Source organism: Astyanax mexicanus, chromosome 9 (assembly GCF_023375975.1).
Source record: "Astyanax mexicanus isolate ESR-SI-001 chromosome 9, AstMex3_surface, whole genome shotgun sequence".
In the NCBI taxonomy this organism is placed as follows: domain Eukaryota; kingdom Metazoa; phylum Chordata; class Actinopteri; order Characiformes; family Acestrorhamphidae; genus Astyanax; species Astyanax mexicanus.
This window is the reverse complement of record NC_064416.1, coordinates 25330453-25349880: the sequence shown is the minus strand read 5'-3', so window position 1 is coordinate 25349880 and position 19428 is coordinate 25330453. Positions and strand designations below refer to the sequence as shown.

At 37.7% G+C, this 19428-nt stretch overlaps 1 protein-coding gene across 5 annotated transcripts in view; it reads right to left on the bottom strand.

Moving 5' to 3' along the window:
* hydin (HYDIN axonemal central pair apparatus protein) overlaps nt 1–19428 on the bottom strand; it is a 114817-nt gene that overhangs the window by 39212 nt on the left and 56177 nt on the right. For 4 of the 5 annotated variants that reach the window (XM_049483464.1, XM_049483465.1, XM_049483467.1 and 1 more), the window contains exons 24-38: nt 15321–15540; nt 14473–14682; nt 14239–14379; nt 12180–12354; nt 11090–11220; nt 10266–10402; nt 10033–10169; nt 9782–9909; nt 9253–9447; nt 7454–7603; nt 5756–5995; nt 3816–3945; nt 2802–2879; nt 2547–2699; nt 754–927 (exon numbers count right to left, since the gene is read on the bottom strand). In XM_049483464.1, coding sequence (XP_049339421.1) covers nt 754–927; nt 2547–2699; nt 2802–2879; nt 3816–3945; nt 5756–5995; nt 7454–7603; nt 9253–9447; nt 9782–9909; nt 10033–10169; nt 10266–10402; nt 11090–11220; nt 12180–12354; nt 14239–14379; nt 14473–14682; nt 15321–15540 — 2399 coding nt within the window. The remainder of the gene's footprint in view (nt 1–753; nt 928–2546; nt 2700–2801; nt 2880–3815; nt 3946–5755; nt 5996–7453; nt 7604–9252; nt 9448–9781; nt 9910–10032; nt 10170–10265; nt 10403–11089; nt 11221–12179; nt 12355–14238; nt 14380–14472; nt 14683–15320; nt 15541–19428) is intronic. The other variant, XM_049483466.1, reaches the window with a different exon arrangement.

Sequence of the window (19428 nt, the reverse complement as noted above, 5' to 3'; positions counted from 1 at the left end):
CATATGCACATCAATTTATTCATTTATATCAAGCTGTGATTTCATTATTAATATTTTCTTACCCTCTTCTCAAACCCTGAAATGAATTCCTAAATGTGCCATTGGATCAGCACACTAGTGTCTCTTCAGCATCAAGCTAAGTCAAGTCATGATAACAGATATATTATTCCAGATTTGCCACAGTGCTGTTATTGATATTCACTTTTTGATATTAGCCTTTGTTAGAATGATTACACAAAATGATTAATAATAAGGTTTATTTGAATTGTATAGAGCAACATATTTCTATATTGTTGCATTGACTGGTGGCAGGTTAACCATGTGTGGCACAGTTATTGCTATTATTAGATAATAGTGACAATTATAGAATGTCTCACTATTGTTTTATAAAGATAGGAAGAAGGGAAATCTTAAACTGTAGCAAATAAGAACATGCACACATCAGCCTGGCTGCTTGTGTGTTGCTATGATAGAATCCACTTTTTTAGCTCAGCTGTTTAAATACAGTTTCTATTTGCCTTAATAACACAACTACTGTATCTGATCATGTAAATAAATTATTCTAATCATTAGAAACCTGGAATATATACAGGATATGGGTATAAGGATATATAAGTACAAGTACTTTTAGGTCCTTATTATCTATTTTGTTTGTCTTCTATTGTAATCTAGTTTTATTGTACTATTTAATTTATCTTTATTAGATTTTTTTTGTGAGTGTGTTTCTGTGATGTGCCTTTAAAAAGGCCTCACCTCTTTCATCCAGGGTTCCCTGTGTGAGCTCCACTGTAGCAGTGCCGCACAGCTCTCTGGCCTGCATGGCTGCTGTGCTGACTCCAGACGACACAACTTCCTGTACTACACCATCTATATTCAGACAAGCAGCACCATACTGCTTCGCCAGGCTCACTGCCAAGCTGCTCTTACCTGCACACAGAAACACACCATTTTCTCACTGGATAAATCTGCAACTCCTTGAGGAAACTATTACATAGTGTAGGGCCAGTATTTTAAAGGTTCAATGCTACGTTCAGAGGGTAAAAGAGTAAATGATTGAAGAACTATTTTATAGGTAAAAATGACATACTTAGCATACTGGGTAAAAGATAAAATACTATTTTCTAGAATAAATAGTAGATATTTAGTAGCTCTAGATTTTAATAGAGTAAAGAGTAAATTTGTGCCACAATATTTTATAGGCTAAATAATACATTTTTAAAGTACTAGTTAAAGACTTTATACTTTTATACGTTTATAAGAGTTTATACGTTACCATTTTTTAGGATCATGAGTATAATGTCAGACTCTATGTAAAATAATACATTTTGAGGTATTTTGTACAGTTTTAGTTATAGAGCAAATTCTCAGGGTACTATGTAGGTAAAATGGTACAAATCTATCTACAGTTATGGATAACTTAATTTTAAGATTTTTTAAGATTTTTTAAATACCCGCTCAAAGACAAAATAAAGAGCACTTTCACAACAATATAATAAAATGGCAAAAAGCACACAACAATTGATTAAAAGTTAACAGTAAGCTTGTGATTCCTGTATTTTCTAAGAAATCCATATTCCAGACATAAATTGACAGTTTAGCACAACAAAAATATGCCTGGGGATTTACAGCTAGTTTTTGTTAAATTAAAAGAGATTTAAGACATTTAAGCATAGCTTTTTTTTTTTTTTTTTTACTTTTTAGGGATGCGCAGACATCAAGGGTACACTCCCAGGGGTCTATTTGGTAACATTCCATTATTAGGCTACTATTTTATAAGACATACCTGTTTGATTGCTTTGAAAATGTGCAGTGTATGTTTCTCTTAGACAACAAATAATTGGCCAAAAGAAGTTGACTAGATGAAAGTTAGCTGAATAAAAATGTCAGTTTGTTAAAAGTTCCCTTTCGATTAGATCAGGCTGCTCTCTAGCAAATATTCTTAGTATATTTTTGTAATGTGAAGTAATACATTCTAAATATTTAGACTTCCGTACAAAAAAAATTAGATGAGTATTAAAAGAGGCAGTCTGTTCACATTGCCAGCCCAAATCTGATTTAAGGAACATGTAGACTTTATCCATGTTAATGTTTGATAGTCTGAATAGCCAGAAACTACATGAAATCAGATTTTTGCTAATTGGTTAAAATGTTTTTAAATGTGATTGTGGTCATATTTATTCAGATGCATCTTAGTCTGGATGTTCTGGAAGGTCAAATCTCATTTTAATGTTTTGTGCATCACTCACAACGCGATAAACAGTGTGGGGGCCAAAAAAGACTTTTTACCACACAAACCCATGCAGCTACATTTATGTCTAGAAACATAAATCAAATTTGACTACCGTATTTACAAATAACAAAGCAGACAATCATCCTAACAGATCTGAATTAAACACTGAAGATATTCAGGACACTAATCCAGATACAAACATGAAAGGCATCACTTTACAATGCAGATAAAACGCAGTAACTTTCAATTCAAGTTGGTGTTTCTGTTATAAAATAATTCATGTTATTATTCTAAAAGATGCATGGCAGTACACTACCTGAGAGTGGGGCACCGTGCACTATAATTGCAATTCCCCTGCGATTGCGTGCAGCCTGTCCATCTGGTGACAGATCAATGCCCACGTGGCGAGCGATGGCTCTGGACACAGGGTCCATTTCCAGATCACCCACACTGCTGACTGTGCCACCTTCTTTAAAGAGAATTATAGAGAGAAGACTCTTTCATTAGTTTGTATCTATTTGAACAGTGTAGGTACACAGATTACGAAACATCATCTTTTTATTTATCATACCTGCGCCTGTGATTGTCCCATCTACAGCTGGTTCAGCTACTGCATCCACATCCACCCCCCTTTCCTCCATGGTGTGATCTCCAAAAAAAAAAAAAAAAAAAAAAAACAAGTTCTTATAGAATTTGATGGATAACACAGAAAGCCACACTGCACTTAAATAAATCTAAAGCTCTTTGTCAGCATGGGTTGCTGCTTATCTCAGTTTCGAGGAAAACAGCACATTGATCATGAAAATGCACTCACTCTTTCACTAAACCAACATGAAGAAACACTGAGATGCATTTTCTCAAAAATCTGATAAAGGTAACTCATACACTTTGTTCACACAGCTGAGATCAGATATGTGTTCAGATTATTATTATTATTATTATAAGATTAGATTATTATTATTATTATTATTATTACTACTACTACAATAAATCATAGCTAATGAGCTGCAGTTATGAATTGTTTTGTAGCATTAGCAGTTAACAGAAATATCTAGCTATGATTCACATCAGTACTGTACTTCAGGGAATGCTCAGTGACATTGTTTAGTTTGTCAATTCACTGACAACTTTTTGTATCCATTCCTGACTTATATTATAGTATGAAATGTTCTTTTGTCTTCATGGTGTATTTGTAGTCAAGATTACTAGATCACTAACCAGTGACTAGACCTTCCTTAAAGGAATGTTTTGTACTAAATTCACTGGAAACACATTCATTTCACTCAGCCAATCACCATTGAACCACTAATGATTGAGGTTTATCACTTTAAATTGGGTGGATATTTATTAAATAATTTACATAATTTTATTTTACTTACATACTTTTATTTAACGTAATCATAATGTTGCAATCAATCATAGACAAGCTATGAAGTGAATGTTAACAAAAGATCATAATAATGAAAAAGAAAGCAAACAGCACAGCAGACATGTGAAAGTAAGACTAGACTAATTATATAACTTCCTGCTTTCAAACACTAGTGTCTGTATCAAACCGTCTGTTAAGTGTAATGGGAAATGATACCCTGCTCAGGCTCCTGACTCTGGTGTTCTTTGTAGTAGTCCAGGAGTTCAGCAGGCAGAGGCTGGCCAGGAGCACGAGGGGGCAGCAGCAACATGTTCTGTGCATCATAGCCTTTCATCATGCGCAGGATCTGGGGAGACGGAGTGTGGAAAAAGCTCAAGTTCAGATAAGAACGGAGGAGATTGGAAAGCCTTGGGAGAGACAACTACTTCAGTGTACTGCTACAGCTAAGTAGTTCTGAGGATTGGGAGGCAGTCTTTTGAACTGTTTTGGGCAGTTTGATGCACAGAAAGGAGTAAGTCAGACACGGCTAGTCTTGATGCAATTATCAAAGGGTGAGAAGTTAAAAAGGACTGTCTGGAATACACTGTAAAATGCACCTTGGCGAGGGCCCTGCATCGTGACTGCAGATAAAACTACAGCTTGTCTTTAGAGCTTTCATTACTTCTTCATAACTTCCACTTTATTAACTAACCCACTTCCTCATCCATTCTATTCTTTTCCCCCAATTCCCTCTCTTCACGTCATCTTCATCTCTGTTAGTCCAAGTCCTTTAAACCTGTGACTGTTTAAAGTCATTTAACTGTCCTGTTCTATTACATTACCTGCCTTTGGGTTTGATCATCACTTTTCCAATATTTCATTTATAATACAGTGCTTTAAAAAGTATGTGCCCCCCTACAGATTTCGTTTGTTTTTTCTTCAAAATGTTTTTTTTGGTAAATTTGAGATTTTTGGTCAGCAGTGGCTTTTCACTTAGAACTCTCCTATGGTCTCTTTCTTAATAAGGAATCAACATCTTTAGATGTTGTTCTGGATTCTTTTGTGACCTTCTGGATGAGTTGTCCATGCCCTTTTGGAGCCCTTATGGTAGGCCGGTCACTCCTGGGAAGGTTTACCAGTGTTCCATGTTATCTTCTTTGGTGAATAATAGCTCTCACTGTGGTCCACTGGAGTTCCAATGCCTTAGAAATTCCTTTTAACCTTTTCCAAACTGATAGACGTCAATTAGCGTTTTCTCATCTCATCCTCTTAAATTTCTTCAGATCGAGACATATTAAGTTGCTTTTTGGGATCTTTTATCCTGTTTCTTGTTGTCAGACAGGTTGTATGTATTGTTGTATGATTCCTTGATTTTACAGGTCTGGCAGGCCTGCCTATAGCTAGTGAAATAGAGTCAGGTTGCTTTGGATTGCTTTTTTTCTCTTACTAAATTAAATCATCTATAAAACTCTATTAAGATTAAGGTAAGGTTATTTCTCTCTGATATCAAAGTTCGTTTGATAATGTAAAAAATGTAAGTATTACAAAAAAGCAAAATCTAAAGAAATCTGTAGGGGGCAAATCCTTTTTATGTCACAAAATATTTCCGTTGTCTTACTTAGTATAGTGTCAAATATAATTCTGGGGTTAAATTATAGACATTTCCAGAAACCCTTTGTAACTAACATACTACTTTGACTCATTCCTGATCAAAGAGTATTCTGACCCATGAGTAACTAACTGAGTACTTTTATAACTTAAACTTTACATGCATTTCATCCTCTTAAACAACAGCGGTCACTAATTTCCCTCAACAAACTAAAACACATTTATCATATAGAAGCACTGTGTAGTTCAACAATTACAGAATGTCCATGACCATTTGTTTCTCTGTATACTTTGCTATCCTTCATTCACCCTGTTCTTTAATGGTAAAGATCCCACAGGACCACCACAGAGAAGGTACTATTTGAGCGGTAAGCCATTAACAAACAGCTACTTAAAACAATATTAATATTCTTGATATATTCCTCAGATGATTTAAAACCTATGATTTTATCAATACAGTGTAACCCATATATTAAAACCATGCCTCATATGTATTATCCAAAACATCGGTTTTATAACAGAAAGATTGAAAAGTTATTCTGAACTTTTGAACGCTAACATATGCTCACCTTCTCTTCCTCCAGGTACTGTGTGTCAAAGTCTAATGAGTAGAACTCAATGGGGAAGTGGCAAAGGTTACGGACCACCACCTCAGCCTCCTCCCCAGCACTGTAGGGCAGTACAGGGCCCAGTTCCAGCAGTGAGGTGGAGAACTCCAGCTGGGGTTCCTCTCCATGACCCTGGGCCAGCAGCAGGATCCGCTGAGTGCTCTGAGCCACAGCTACCACCAGCTTCTCTTTATATGCCCTCTTCAGGGAACACATGACAGGAAAAATGTTTTTAAAACAAAAAAGTTTGTTTTGCAACAAGTGCCATTACCTTTACTAAAGAAGTATTGAAGGACCTTATTTTAAGAGTGTACCTCTAACAGTAAACAATGTCACAATGCCTTCGTACAGAATTCCATGCTGAAACATTTACTAATTATGCTTAGGGCAATGACGGCATAGAAAATCATCTTAAGAAAACAATGAGATGGAAAAAAGGGAAAGCTGTTTTTGATTAGACTGAAAATATTTTAAAATATTATTCTGTTAAAGTCTCTAAGTTTTTAAAAAGGCAATATGTCTGCTTACCAGGAGGCTAGGATAATTCAGATTCAGACTCTGTGTGAAAAGCTCACTATAAATTAATATAGATACTGATGTACATAGAATAATTTTTTGAGTTAACTCCATTCATTTTCAAAACGAAACTGTTTCTCATACTCAATATGTCTACTGTTTATTAACCCTCAACAAGATATCCCTGTAGTAAGTGGGTTTTGAAAATTGCATGTGCTGAAATTTGATATAATGATCTCCTCACTCTTTTATATAAGGCAGATAACCATTGAAGTACTCAAGAAATTACCCTACATAGCTTCACAGATGAAGAGAAGTGCAGTTATCCAGATGAAGTCATACATTTTAAACCCACTAATACCAAAGTCTTCTATGGTCAGGAGTCTGAGAATAAGAAGGCCTCCTCTCTAAGCCACATTATACAAATTGAGGAGACAATGACTGAAAATCCTACAAAGTATTTAAGCAGTTTCAGCTTCAGCACATGTATTAATAATTTGAAGCTTAACTTGGATTACGTAGTGATGACCAAACTAACTGACTGTTCTATACAATCTGAATAACTCTTAAATATTTTTTAACATGCTTGTAAAACACTATTAACTAAAAAGTTCCAGTTGGAGTGTCTAATATCTGAAATCAAAGGTTATCATGGAACACTGGCAAAGGAACTGTCAGTACTACAGTTTTATGAGTCTGTGTGTGTGTGGGTCCGAGCGTGCACGTGTGTTTAAGTAACAGCAATTCACACAGAGATAAGGATGAGTGTGTGTGTGAGCTCGGTTCTTATCAGAGTCTCTCTGGGCTCATTGCTCAGGCTCAGTGGTGTGTCATCCCCACAGCCTGATGGAAAGCATGAGTGCTGCATATCCACCACCCCTTCCTGTCAGATCTGCATTAAGATATATATAAATACATTGGAACTGATAGAGGTACCGGGAGCCAGGGCTCTCTCCAGGATTGAGTTTGGTGATTTATAAGAGCATTGTGTGGGTTTTACTGAAAGGTTTACTACAACTGAGCCTTCAGAGCTTTCAGAGAACTAAACCAATAAATCCAGCTGGACACAAAACAATTAAATTCAAGTCATAGACTCTGATATTGACAGCTGCAGTCAATATGATCTTCAGCATTTGACGTTACCCCTTCAGTTGGACTGAATTTGACCTGGACGTTGACCCTGTCCCCAGGATAGAGGACACCTTTGGACGGCAGCATTTCAAAGACAGCCGGAGAAGGCAGCTGCTCGAAACGGGCCTTCTGTCTCAGGCGAAGGGGGACAATCTTCTTTGGCTAAACACACACCCAAAGAAACAGCATATTAATTTAAACTACATTACAGTACTGTTTAGATTAATATATTAGATTATAACATCCTATTACATTATCCGTTAGACCTGTAGAACGTCAGTAAAGCTATAATTATACAGCACAGATGACTGTGACAGAGAGGAATGTACCCGTGGCTCTTGTGGCTCCTCCGGCTAATACTGTTGATAACTGGTCATTAGCTGTAGTTCATCATCGAACCTGCCTGTTTTTAATTAATGAAAATGTAGCCACTGGTCATTTATATGCAGAGGAATAAAACATGGCTCATGTTGAACCTGTAGATAATTACTTCCTTCCAGGCTACACTGAGCTTAAGGGACAAAAAACAAATTGTTGCCATTTTTTCATGTGCTCATCAGTCTGAATTAAAATTAGAATGCTATATATACAGGAATCAACCAAAAAGCAAGAAACTGGGTGGTGGGTGAGGGATGAGTTCTGCTTTTGTCTTAGTCATTGCCAAAATCAACTTTTTTTGCTGTCACACATTACACATCCAGAAAGACTGGAGTCATGGTGTGGGGTGCAATTTTGTACAATACCAGAAGACTGGTCATCAATACAGATACTTTGAGAGCCGAACATTAATAAGTTAATGAGGTCCTGTTACCAGTGGCCCTACCTTTTTTGAATGCACACTATAGATATATAGCTGTGTAAAAAAATAAGAGACCTCTTCAGTTTGTCTGATTTTGCTATTTATAGGTATATGTTTGAGTAAAATGAACATCGTTTTATTCTATAAATTACAGACAACATTTCTTCCAAATTCCAAATAAAAATTGAAATGTTGTTCTCCTCCACCAGTCTTACACACTGCTTTTGGATAACTCTACGCCATTCCTGGTGCAAAAATTCAAGCAGTTCAGCTTGGTTTGATGGCTTGTGACCATCCATCTTCCTCTTGATTATATTCCAGAGGTTTTCAATTTGGTAAAAATCAAAGAAACCCATTATTTTTAAGTGGTCTCTTATTTTTTTCCAGAGCTGAAATATTCTAAGAGGACAATGCTTGTTCAGCATTGTATTATCTAAAGAAACAGGAATAATCATGATGCGAGGGATGAATTATCACAGGACACCATTAGGAACCTCTACAACTATATGCAGAGCTGTATGGCATACATTGAACTTGCATTACACATTACTTTTACATATAAAAAGTACTATATTTTTACTATTGCATCATCAGAAATCGGACACTTCCTTCTGGATGCAACTACATTTTCAACCATTTCTTTGATACTAGGTGTAATGTACATGTAAAAACTGGTGGCAAACAGTGTTGTTCTCTGTTATACGATTGAGCACAATACAAATTTTATGCACATGATAAATGTGAGTGAATATTTTACACTGGGATAGTTTACTTAAAATGGACTTAAAATGACAAAGTATCATCTTGCTTGCAGTATTACACTATTTTTAATGGCAACCCATGTTTTATGATATGTATTATATCACTAGGCTCCTGTCAACACACAGCTCTGACCTCTGTTAAAATACAGAAAATTGTAATAGGTTATATCAACATATTCCTAAAAATAAGCAGAATATAATGTAATATTTATTTATTTTTTTTTTATAGGTGATGGGCAATAAGTCTGTACCTTTTTCTTGGGCTGCTCCTCCACCCTAAAGCTCCATTCACAAGGTACTTGCTCAGGGTTGTGCAGCTGTACTGTGACCACCTGGCACAGACCACACTGTATGTTGTCAAACTGCAGCACATCTGTGGAGACTGTGAGGGACGGCATGGTGACTACTGCACGCAGACGCACCTGCACCATGGGACCACCCAGTACCTGCCAATTACACAAAGCATCTCACTATATTAGATTCAAATCCATTTCATTTTAGCTCAGCTCATTTTACATTTTAAATCATAAAAATCTTATTCATCTACAGGGACAAGCAGAGGAATTCTGGAACAATTTTAGAATAGTTTATTAAGAATGGCCACACGTTAAAAGCTCATTCAGAGTTACTGAAAAGCTCTTCAGTGACTTTATTTTTCAAATAATGAAAATTTACTGCATATAGAAATTCAAAATTGTCTTCATAATGTGCATAAAAACACAGACAGAGCATCTTTTTACATCTGTTATATTATCCTGCTGAAAACCATAGCAGCTGTACCTGTATAGGTAAGATGGTGGTAATCTCCCCAAGCTCTAGATTTGCACCAAGCGGGTCAAACTTCACCTCAAAGGTCTCGGTCTCACAGTAGGGCAGATTCTTCACCCTGTCCAACTCAGTGCTGAAACCTGGAGATGAAAAACACCATGTTCTTTTAAAATGCATAAATGCATAAAGTGCAACAAGCTGATCTTAAGATGTAATGCATGTAAAAGTACACACAGCATCTATGATATGCATTTTAAACCAACCTGTGCCTGCAAGTAAATGAAGCTTAGCTCTAAAAGACACAGGAGCAGGCCCTGTGTTGGTCACTTTCACAATGTGAGTATGGATGCTGCCATGGATCACAAAGCCAAAGTCCAGGACATATTCGGGCAAAACAAACCTGTTAGGATAAGAGACATTATAAATAATTCAATACTTCCTCTTCTGTGCTAAAACAGATCTCTTTTTAAAGACCAAATGTGATGTGATGTCTCACCTGCTAGGCTTTTTGTACCATTTGCTACTGGATATGGATGTTTCACTTAGTCTAGTGTCGCGTTGGGATTTCTCAGTAGTTATGGCATGTTCTTTAACCAGGAGCCTCTCAACTTCCATCTGCAGTAAAGCGTCATACTGCAAATATGCACAAACCATACATAAAACATGTTAAATTGCTCACAGTCTTAATACTTAACTGATTATGGTATGATACATGGCATGATATACACAGATGTCACTATAAATAGACTGTTAGTCTTTTTCAGGTTTGTTCAGCAGCCAATATGGGCTTTTCACATCTAAATGTCTGGACCAGAGTCTGAATCAAGGCTGATGTGTTTGCTACATTGTATAGTTTTCAGCATGATTAATTTTTGGCTCAACACTGCAGTTTAGCAACTGACCGTAATTAAGAACTTTACTACGTCCTGTCGTCATCACCTACATGACCTGCGTCTCTTATACTTGACACTGATTGGTTTGTAGAATGCTTTCTGTCTGGTAAGTTGCCTTTATAGGTGCTGTACAGAACAGGAATGTCTTTAAGTGCAGGTGGGTCCCACATTAAAACGAGTTGAACAGACTCCCCTCTGATTTATTTTATTTCTGTTAATAAATTAGGTAATCTACAGTTATAGTAGATACAGGAGTCATCAGCATAGTCCGTTATACCCTTTCATGCTTGTGAAGGAGAGTTGGATTTTCAGACCTTTTCAAACCCCAGCCCTATTTCTTCTTTTTTTTTCTTCTTCTTTTGTTTAACGGGTGAAAACAGTCTTGTAATTGGTCCCAATAAAGTGAAATACTCAGAGGTGAACTTACAGTGGGGATGTAATCCTCTTCACATATTTCAGCTTCTCCTGTGGCAGGTCTGCTCAGTGCCTCCTCTCTTTGCCTCTCACTTTCCATTGCCTCTTTTGCCTCCTTTACCACTGAGTTATACTGCTCCTTGTCTACACAAAATCACAGATTTAAGCATGTTTTTAGACTTGATATACATTCATGTGCTAAACTTAGCACACTCTATTAAAAATACCTTTTTGAACATATTTAAACATATTGACATTTGAGCTTAATTTAAACAGTACGTAAAGTAAAGTAAAGTAAAGTAATAAAACTAAATAAATGATTTTTAAACATAAAATGTAAACTATAAAAAAAAAATTCTTGATGCAATTCCACAGCCAGGTTTAAAAGACATCTTGAAAAGCAATGATCTGATGGATCATCCATACAGCATCTCCCGCAGATCAAGAGGCCGAAGATCTGCATTCTTTACTCGTAGATGCCTGACTAAGCAGCACACTGCAGAATCCAGAATCAATATCCCATCAAAGTTGCTGCTTTATTTCCCTTACAAAACCAACATTTGCTGACATTTCCCTGGATCACAGCTCCCAGTAAGTGTGAATGTGCACTTCTAGGCAGGTTCTACAGATTAATCACACTCTTTCACCAATCTCTAGGCTGGCTCAGGACCCCGTGGCTTTGATCAATGAGATACTTCCACAGGTCTCTGAACTAGTGCAGGGTTAGATGTATGTGATTAATAGCACCATTATGGTTGACTTCAAGCTGGCTTACAATCAGCAAAAGTAAAAGTTAAGTGGGATTGGCCACTAGGCTGAACCTGAATTGCATATGCACTTGACTGAAAGATTCAAGCTGTTTATGTGCAATAAATAAACAAAAAAAGTAAAATTAGGAAAATTAAAATAACTTTGCTCTTCACTGATTTGTAGCTACACAGGGGTTACATTACATATTGATGATGTTTAAAGAAGACTAACACGGTCATAAGGTGGCCATACATCCTAAAGCTTTTTACCCACAAAGACAGTATGCAGTATTTTCTCTCTCAGGTCTGGAGTCATATCCATGGTCAGCAGTATTACAGTTACAAAGCCCTTACCTAAATCTCTGGGAAGGTCCAGGACCACTCTAGGAAAGATACCTTCTCCCCTTAAGGTAATGACCTCTGGCTCAAAGAAGGCCACCTGCAGCAGGAAAGTCTTCTCGAAAACCTCTGGGATTCCAGGCAGGTAGTACACTGTGAGCCTCATTTCTGTATTCGCCTCAATGTGGCCCTTTAGAAAAGGTATTTTAATGCATTGCAATTATTACATTTATTTATTTATTTATTTATTTATTTATGTATTTTACATGTGTTCAAAAGTTTATCCTATTTTCTCACCAATTCAGAAGACCAATTACCCAATCCCAATCTAAAGCCCCTCTATCAAATAGCAAATGCCCTCAACACCATGCAGGGTGAAGATTATCACATGCCTCCTCCGATACATATGTCTGCTGATGGCAAGCAGCGTGATGCAGGATGTGATTTAAACTGTGATTTAAGACAGGATTTGAACATACTGCAATCGGATCAATTGCATCAGACCATTCTGTCATCTTGGGCCAGTTGTTCAGAGGTAATCTGATCGGATTTTGGTTATCGGATTGGATCAAATCTGGAAAACGGGTTGTTCAAAAGGGAAAGAAGCATTCTGAAATCGGATCAGATCACTTAATCCAATCCTAGTTTGTAAATGGATCAAACCTTCAGTTTCTGTTGTTCAAAACTTTTCAGTAGGATTTGGATAACTTTGATCCAAAAAAACAGGATTACCCTGATCCCAACAAGGGGTAGGATTTCAAGGGGGATTTCAGGAAGTAAATGTGGTAAAACTTTAAAATCAAAGTTTTAAAGTAAAAAAAAATACATTTGTACAATTTAGTGTATATACATTTACTTCTATTTTGCACTTGACCTGTTTAACCGTTACAGTAATAAAGTAGACATTGGCTACCAATTAAGCCTTTTACTATAGTAACGTAAAAATAAAAACAATCTTGACCCCATTAAATAAACCCCCCAAAAGATTTCAATAACAAACAAAAATAATATATTCATTTTTTCATCTACGTCACTGTCATTCATCACTGTATATTAATGTCAAAGAAACATTTATCAGATATGAAGCTGTCAAAAATAATTTCGAACAATTGCAAAGAACACCAGAGTTTGTTCTGGTTCTTCAACAGGCTCAGGTGCATCATGAACATCACAGAGAGGGACATTGCGTCTGGTAGCAACGTTGGGCAGGACAATACATGCAAGTGTTATGTTGCATGCTCCCTGTGGTTCGACTCGCAAATAGTTAAGGCATGCAAAGCGTCTCTGCAGAACACTCGATTGCTCGTATTGTTTTGCAATAAGCAGTATCTTGTTACTGCAAGAAAAGGAGTCATCAACCCCTGTTGGTTCTTCTATCTGTTTTTTACATAGCTGGTAATCCGGATTAGGTAATCCTGAAAACTGTGTTTCTGGATCAGGTTGATCCAATCCAATATTGCTTTGAAAAACTGGCTTAAAAGTAAGACAGATCACCTGATCCTGGATAGCAAAAAATGTGATTACCAAATCTGGATAATTTTGATCCGGATTACATTTTTTGAACAACTGGCCCCTTAAGATACAGTGGCATGCACATTTTGGCAACCTGATCAAAGTAAATGTTACTGTGAATAGCTACATAATAAAAGATGACCTGATTTCCAAAAGGCACACCTTGCATGGTCAGGATTTATCAGTAACCCATATGACAAGAAATACAGCTAGTAAACACTAGTGTGAGATTTTGTGAGATTATGAGATTATGACTTGAAGTCCTTTTGGAGAGTTCAGATTGTGTTTAAGTCAGGGGACTTTGAGGGTCATGGCAAAACCGTGTATAAGGTTAAATAGGCCAAATCATTCTGAGTGCCATGTGCAATTAAACTAGCAATCCTACATGTATCTAGTTTATTAACTTTGAACCTTGGTAAAAGTTATCTGAAATATCAAATAGTTTGTGATTCATAAACATTTGCACAATGCGTATTTCCTTCTTTCTCTAAAATTGTACAGAAATGTACAATGTGGTACAATTTTGTTAAGTCAAAGTCTGCACTTTAATAGACCACCTCACCTTGCTGGGAATGACAAGGGGTTGGCCAGGTAAGGGGTTTTCAGAAGACAGTTGCTCATCATCTAGCAAAGCACTGAAATCAAACCCTACTCTCCCTGTGTTCTTTATAGTCACCTCTGCCTCTGATACTCGGTCAAAGAGCTGAAAAGAGATAAAATAACATTTTTTTAGAAGGAAAAACAACATAAACAACATAAAATAACCAGACACATAGGATACAGGAGTAATAGAAACCTGATAGCCCAAGTTAATGTCGGTTGTGTCCAAAGCATATGTAACCAGGGAAGCCTCTCCTCTGAGGATGATCTCGTAGGTAGGGCCATGCTCAACTTGGCAAAGTGCCAACACTTCGGCACTAATGTCAGGGTTTCCGAAGAACGAGAAGGTCACCAGCTGGCTCTCGCCAGGCCGCAGTACACCAAAGATTGGCGAGATGTCAAATACCTGTGAGAAGGAAAGAAAGGAAGGGGGGAGAAAATGTGTTGGAATATTGTTGGACACAACAAATAAAAGAAAAAACTACTGAACACAGCCTACCAATAGTAGGAAAAGTCAATATGTTGCAAGTCCTGACACTCAAGTCCCGAGTCAATATGAGCAAGTCTCAACTCTTAAACTTTAAGTCCTGGTTAAGTCAAGTCACCAAATATTAAAGTCCATTTCAATATTTAACACCAATAAAGTAGATGACTGGTTAGAATTAAATTAGGATTAAACTGGCATTAATCATAAATCAAAAGGTTTGCATTCATTAAAACAAAAAGAAACTACACAGGAAAAGATCAGCTATGTGGTCTGTGCAGCAGGCATGTTTATCATTATTATGCTAAATAAAACCAAACAGATACAGAAAATATATAAAAAGTCATGATATAATGTATGTTTTTACAGTGACACAGAACCATGCCATGAATACAAACCCTGTGAGCCACTATTATTTATTATAAAACTTAGACATAAATAATAAAAAATAGCCCAAGTCTGATTTTAAGTCCAAGTCAGTGAAGGTAAAAGTCGAATCACAGGACTTTTTTATTTTGTCGAGTCAAGATGCAAGTTATCATATTTGTGACTCTGCCTACCTCCTGCACTCCTACACTTGCTGTTATAGTGGGTGATGCTGTACTGATCCCCTGGTCATGTGGAGTAGAGCTGTCTTGGCCATTAGTTAGTCCTGAATCCAGTTCCAGCAAATCCCGGTCGTAAGCTGAGGAGGAAACTCTCTCTTCCATGTCAAGCTCAGAGTCTTCCTTCTCTTTTGGTCGTTCCTTTCCCATCCAAGCCTTCTGATCATCAATTTGCCTGAAACCAGAGTTTATAAATTAAGAAGGGGTTTCAGTGACTCATCAAGAAACATCAAAACCACATTAACTCTCAACTGGAATCAAACTGCCAGGTCACTCTCTTTCTTTCTTTTCTGGCCCACCAGCCTCTACGGTCAGGGCAAATTGAAATTGGTTCTGTCACTGCAGCCATTAATTACAAAGAGCGTTTAATAATTGAATACGGGTCATTTATCACAACATGTCCCTTCAGGATATCTCAGGACCTGAACAAGGATGGCACAGAAAACAGCACCAGATAGATGCACAGGGAACTGAGAGGACTGGAGCAAAGTGCAAAGGGGCAAGGTTCATGATTTTGTTTTATTTTGTTATGCATGGTTAGTCCGGTTAGTTTAGAGAATATAAAGAATGTTGCTACATCTTGTCAATTATTACCTACACCAGCTGCTTCACTCTATTCTTGAAGTTATTGGTTTGTACAATGGCGTGTGCCTCAGGCACAGACATCGTTTAGAATTTGATTAATTATTACTTATATAGCTTCTTTCTAGAAAGAGGCTTACTAGAGCACTTCATACAATCCTTTACATTCAGCAGTTGAACCTTATACATAGCAGTGAATGGCACCAGCCAATCACACACATGGCACTGTCAACCAAAAACAGCCATACTGACATACTTACATACACACCAGGGCACTTTAGAGTAGCCAATTAACCAACCCAACACAGCCCAAGCCCGACCCGCCCGACCCATACACTGTCATTTTTAGCCTGAGCTAAAGTAGAGTGTTAAAATTGAGCTTTAAGAAAACATTTTCAGCATGTATGAATGTCCAAAATCTGTTCAGAATGATGCAACACTAAAGAAGACCTATTATTAAAAAAAAACAATAATAAGAACAGATCTCCAAAAGATTAAAATATGAACAATGAGAACAATAATCCACAGGCCTAAAAACTGACAAATTAGGCTACAAGAATGATGTCTGAATGACTTTTCTCTAGTCTAATTTAACATGGTTTAAGAATAGAAAATAAATTCTAAACAATTGTTTTTTTAGATTGAGCTATATACAAAAAACACAAAAAACAGCAATAAGACTATGAACTACACCGCGCTGCAAGTCAAGTGCGTAATACAGACAAGTGGACTGTGCACTGTGCACTTGTGCAACTTTTTTAAAAAGCCATAGCTTTATATAAAATAAAAATAAGATAAAAAAAAACAGATGCCTACATCACAGATTATTTTCTTGAGCCCAACCCATCCAGTCCAAGGAAAGTGGTGAGAAAGAGGTGGGTACAGCATTCCAAAAGAACAAAAAGCACAATCGGCCTTGCTCTCTCTGGGTGGGTAGACGAAGCTCTCTCCTTACATCGCTCCCAGTGTGATGTTGGTCAGCACAGGCATCTGTTGGCTGATGTATCAGAGCTGGGGAGCTGCGCTTTCCTCCGAGTGTGCTGGCTACCCAGAGATGCTGTCTTAACGTCAGTTTGGAAAAAGGTGATCCCTGGCTTCACATATGGTAGAGGAGGCATGTGCTTGTCTTCACCCTTAGAGCATTGCCACTGATAGGGAGTCCTAATAATGTAACCGGTCTTCCAAATTGGAGATAAAAATGGCAAAACTTAGAAACAATAAGACCACATTTCATGGGTAAAACATTTGGAAATATTAAAAATCTGCTCCTTCTTCCACCCCCTCTGGTGTAGAAAGATCCAACTGTGAAGGTAAAGGCAATGTGTCACATGTCCAAACACAACTGCTCTGTGTTGTGAAGCTGTCAGCCTGAATCTCCTCACTGAAATCTCACAAAGTGGCGAATGCGATGGAGCTGGAGTAAAATGAAGTGCCATGCTGTTTTGTGGAGGAACAGCAGGGGGCAGTGTTGTATGGAGAATAAAAGCTCACTGAAGTCTTTTCATTCATGCAGGCTGAACGGATTTTATTTATCACAGATAATGAATGCTCTCCTCACAAAAGGACACATCTAGAAGTAGTTCCGTGAAAACAAGCATGTTTTTTTTCTTTCTTTTTTCACTTCAACAAATCTAATTTGAAGTGCTCGGTGGTCTCTGTTCTGTCCCACTGCCCTTTGTTTTTGCACATTCATGGATATCATCTTCTGACATGAATCCCTCGACACTTCACAATCCACAGCAAACAATTCAATTAAGCAGAACTGACAGCCTTGAGGGAGTTAGAGTGTTCGTTGTGGAATCTAATGCACTGTAGAAAGACTACCGTGGACTCTTGTGGGAAGACATGCACAAATGGAGGTTCATGGGGGACAGAGAAGAGTATTTACTAAAGGCACAAAAACACAGTGAACTAACAGGCAGGCAAGCATTTCTGTCGTGGTGTAGTTTATGCATCCAAGCAATGTGTAATCTGCACTAGTTTTATGGATAATGCTGCTCCTAAAAAGATGTTATTAGCTGTGTTCCAATGCCTAGGATGCAGCCGAGATGGGATGCATATCTAGGCCAATACGTCACAGGAAACTGTTTATATACAGCCGAAAAACGCAGCTGATGCTTGGCAGGATTTTATGGACGCAACTGAGGTATCCTTTGTGGCCGTCCATTACCCAAAAACACCAACATGTAAATAGGGCAAAAATTGTAGACAATTAAGCCTTCAGAGAAGAGTTCATTTTAAATGTTTCAAAATGATGTATAAATTATTTGTGTAGCCTTATTAGACTGTTCTATATGTGTAAACAACAGGCTACGAGGAAGGATTCTTCAATAGTATAGACCTGCAGTGACCTGTCTTACAATAACTGCAGACAATATTTTGGAAAGACTACTAAATGGGTACTAAAGAGCTACTTTAAGCTGTGCTATCATTCATGGATGACATCCATCTTTACAATTCATTCTCCTTATTTCTGCAAATTAGCAAAGCATACTTTAAAGCAATTTGGCAGCAACAGTTTTCACCCTCCTACAGGTAAACATCCCAGACCTGTTCCAGAATCTCCTGCTGTTAGCCTCCTTTACCTCCAGTGAAGTGCATCCCACTGTGTCTCCTCTCTCCTTCCCTCTGCACCTCCCTCCATCATGCCCTTCTTTCTCCCCAGGAAACTTTCAAGGAGAGTAGGCATAGATAAAGCAATCAGTTTTCTCATCAGATTTCCCTTCTACGGATGGTGAACGTGAGTCAGCTAACTAGGATGAAAAACCCTATCTGTCAGCAAGAAATCCCCCCGACGTAGCAAGTGGTGATACAGTGTGGAATGGTGTAATGATGGAGCCCTTTCGGTGGCTTTAATTACTGATAGGCTTTTAATTAGCAAGCTGGACAATGTGTGCTGAAGGCTCGGAGGTATTGATAGGAAAGGTCACGGTGTTATTGGGTGGCCTGGCCAGTGGGCGGCTTGAGGAGAGGCAGGAGGAGTGATTAATCTTCACCGTTCGGCACTCCAGTCCCACGGAGAGGGGTATTGATTCGTTCGAGGCAGGACATGGCAGCTGCTGAAGAACAATTAAAAACTATAAAAACTCTAGTCCATGCGGCCTGGAGCTGGCCTGCTATTGACAGATGAGATTTAACACAGTGCTTTGTGCTTCGTCTGCTGTTTTGACCAACCACCATGTTTATGTATGTATATGTATATGTGTGTGTGTATATAAGTATAAGTATTTACACAATTTCTCAGTGACTGAACACTAAAAGCACAATTTTAGTTCAAGATGTTTGAAAGTGATTTCACTACGTTGATTTTTTTATTACGAGCTCCAGTAGCACAGAGCTTTCCCATCAGCACTGGAAAGGGTGCTGACTGCTTCATTCCACCATAAACCATCAACAGCTTATTCAACCATGGCAGTTTATTCAATCTCTTCTTATGGCCCGTGAGGCTTGACTGGATCTGTCCAATTCCAGCTCTTATCAA